The sequence below is a fragment of the Pygoscelis adeliae genome, unplaced genomic scaffold (genome assembly GCF_000699105.1).
Source record: "Pygoscelis adeliae isolate BGI_AS28 unplaced genomic scaffold, ASM69910v1 Scaffold218, whole genome shotgun sequence".
In the NCBI taxonomy this organism is placed as follows: domain Eukaryota; kingdom Metazoa; phylum Chordata; class Aves; order Sphenisciformes; family Spheniscidae; genus Pygoscelis; species Pygoscelis adeliae.
Window position 1 is genome coordinate 3,225,672 of NW_008825433.1, and position 2,223 is coordinate 3,227,894.

The window sequence follows — 2,223 nt, forward strand, 5'->3', positions numbered from 1 at the left end:
TTCAGGGACACCTGAGCGGCTGGATGTGAGCCAGCCAGGCTCTGGATACAGACTAGCTGTGTCATGGCAGCACCAGGCCTGAGAGTCAGGTGGTATTATCTCAAGGCGCTGTCAGGCCAACGTAGGTAAATGGCATCCAGGCTGGAGCTAGTAATTCCACATGTCCCTTCACCTGTGTTGTACATCCTTCAGTTGGGAAGTAGCGTAATGTTTTGCCATTTCCTGAGCTGCACAAAGCACAAATGGCTGAGGAAGCTGGTGGAATGAGTGAGAGCAAAGTTCCCAATAGCTGCCACTTGAGTTTATGTCTTTGTTAGCAATAAATGGTTCCTTCTCTAGCCTGGCCCTTAGCAGGAGGCAACTGCAAACCTGGCCCAAGCCCCAGTGCCTAGCTGGCATTTGGTGTGTTAGGCAGGTACGGGTTGCTCTATATGCTTTTCCTCTTTGCCTGCAGCTAATGACAGAGTTCCTATGTGGCATTCGTGTGATCAAGTTTTATGCCTGGGAGAAGCACTTCAGCAGCAGGATAAATGCCTGCCGGGCTAAAGAGCTGCAGAAGTTACGAGCCATCAAGTACTTGGATGCTGTGTGCGTGTATCTGTGGGCAGCACTGCCTGTTGTTGTCTCCATTGCCATCTTCATCACCTATGTCCTGTTGGGTCACCAGCTCACTGCAACAAAGGTGAGTAGGTAGTAGGGAGAGCTCCAACCTTGTCTCGTGCAGGGGACAATCTACAGTGGGACTGAAGTCCTGAGGCATCTTCTTTAGGAAATGAACCCAGCCTGGGTCTCCACAGCTCTTCAGGCTCTCACTGGTGAAGCTGTTTGGAGGATACAAGATGCAAGGGAGGTACTGCCTCTAACTCATGGCTGTTTCCTTACCCATGCAGGTGTTCACAGCATTGGCCCTTGTCGGGATGCTCATTCTCCCCCTCAACAGCTTCCCATGGGTGTTGAATGGGACCTTGGAAGCCAAAGTTTCCCTGGATCGAATCCAGCGTTTCCTTGAACTCATGGACCAGGACCTGGAAGCTTATTATACCCTAGGTAATGGCGAAGGATGCTGCTGGGCTTGGGACCCTGGGCAGGGGATATTCGGAGCAGAGAGCTGAGGTGTGAGGCCCAGGGGAAGTACTGGAGGGCAGCTGGCTGTCACCCCATGATTCAAGATGTTCGCTTGTCAGAGGCAGAGTGAAGGCACTTCATTTCTGTGGAAAACAGGAGACAAAGCTATAACATTCCTCTTTACCAGCTCTAGGCCATTGCTTGTCCCCACGGAGCCCTGCCATTAGTGTCCCTTTAGAAGAAGCTGCTCCCTCCTCTGTCCAAAGCTCCTCTGGCACTGAAACCATCAACAACCTTGGCTTTGCCTGGCAGAAAGGCTTGAGTGGGTACCCCTCCCCGAGCCATCTCAGCTCCCTTTTTCTCATTCCTTGCCTTTTGCCAGCTCCCTGACATTCTTCTACTTTCAACAGTAATAAAACCAGGTTATTCTTACAGTGTCTCCCTGACAGTCAGCAGGTCACCACGTGTGTCTGGTGGGAGCTGGAGGAGGGAGGTGGAGGTATAAGTTTAAGGGCAAGTCAGTAGGCAAGTGTCTTATTCCATGGTTGGGTCAAGGGCATCACGGCGGTGCCCTGTCTGTGGTCTCATCCATTTGGGAACAAATCTGATAGTATTTGTGATGCCAGGTGCCTTTCATTTTCTGGCCTTCTCATAGTATTGCAATGCTGTGCTGCTTTTCTCTTGCAGATAGCCCTTCAGATACTGCTACTGCTGTGGAGATGCGATGCGCAGCCTTCTCATGGGCGCCAGTTGAGGAGGAAAGCACCAGGCAGCCCTTATCCACAGGCACTCTGCAACTGCACATTGAGAACCTGTCAGTGAGAAAGGTGAGCAAGGATGCAGGTGGTAACAGAGAAGAATGGCACTAGAGAAGGCAAATAATGGAGCAGGGGTGGCATGCATTCATGTTTTCCTGGTCTTAAAAGCTCTGCATCAAAATCTTCTCTTGGTCAAGAGGCAGAGGGCACATATTGCATCTCTCAGAGCTGAAGGGTGCTGGAGGAGATCCAGGCATGGCTTACAGACAAGAGATGAACCAGCTCCCTCTGCTTTCCACCACTGCTGCAGGAGAGGACTGGGCAGGGAACACAGCTCGGCTCCAGAGTTAACACTCCCTGCAGACTTGTGTCCTGCCATATCAGGAGTCTGGTTTACCCA

The 2,223-nt window shown here is 51.5% G+C and overlaps 1 protein-coding gene across 1 annotated transcript in view; it reads left to right on the top strand.

Annotated features, from left to right (window-relative positions):
• The window catches only part of ABCC10 (ATP-binding cassette, sub-family C (CFTR/MRP), member 10), a 16,434-nt gene that overhangs the window by 3,312 nt on the left and 10,899 nt on the right, over positions 1-2,223 (top strand). The window contains exons 3-5 of the mRNA XM_009331101.1: positions 455-682; positions 891-1,047; positions 1,753-1,892. Of these exons, the coding sequence (XP_009329376.1) occupies positions 455-682; positions 891-1,047; positions 1,753-1,892 (525 nt within the window). The remainder of the gene's footprint in view (positions 1-454; positions 683-890; positions 1,048-1,752; positions 1,893-2,223) is intronic.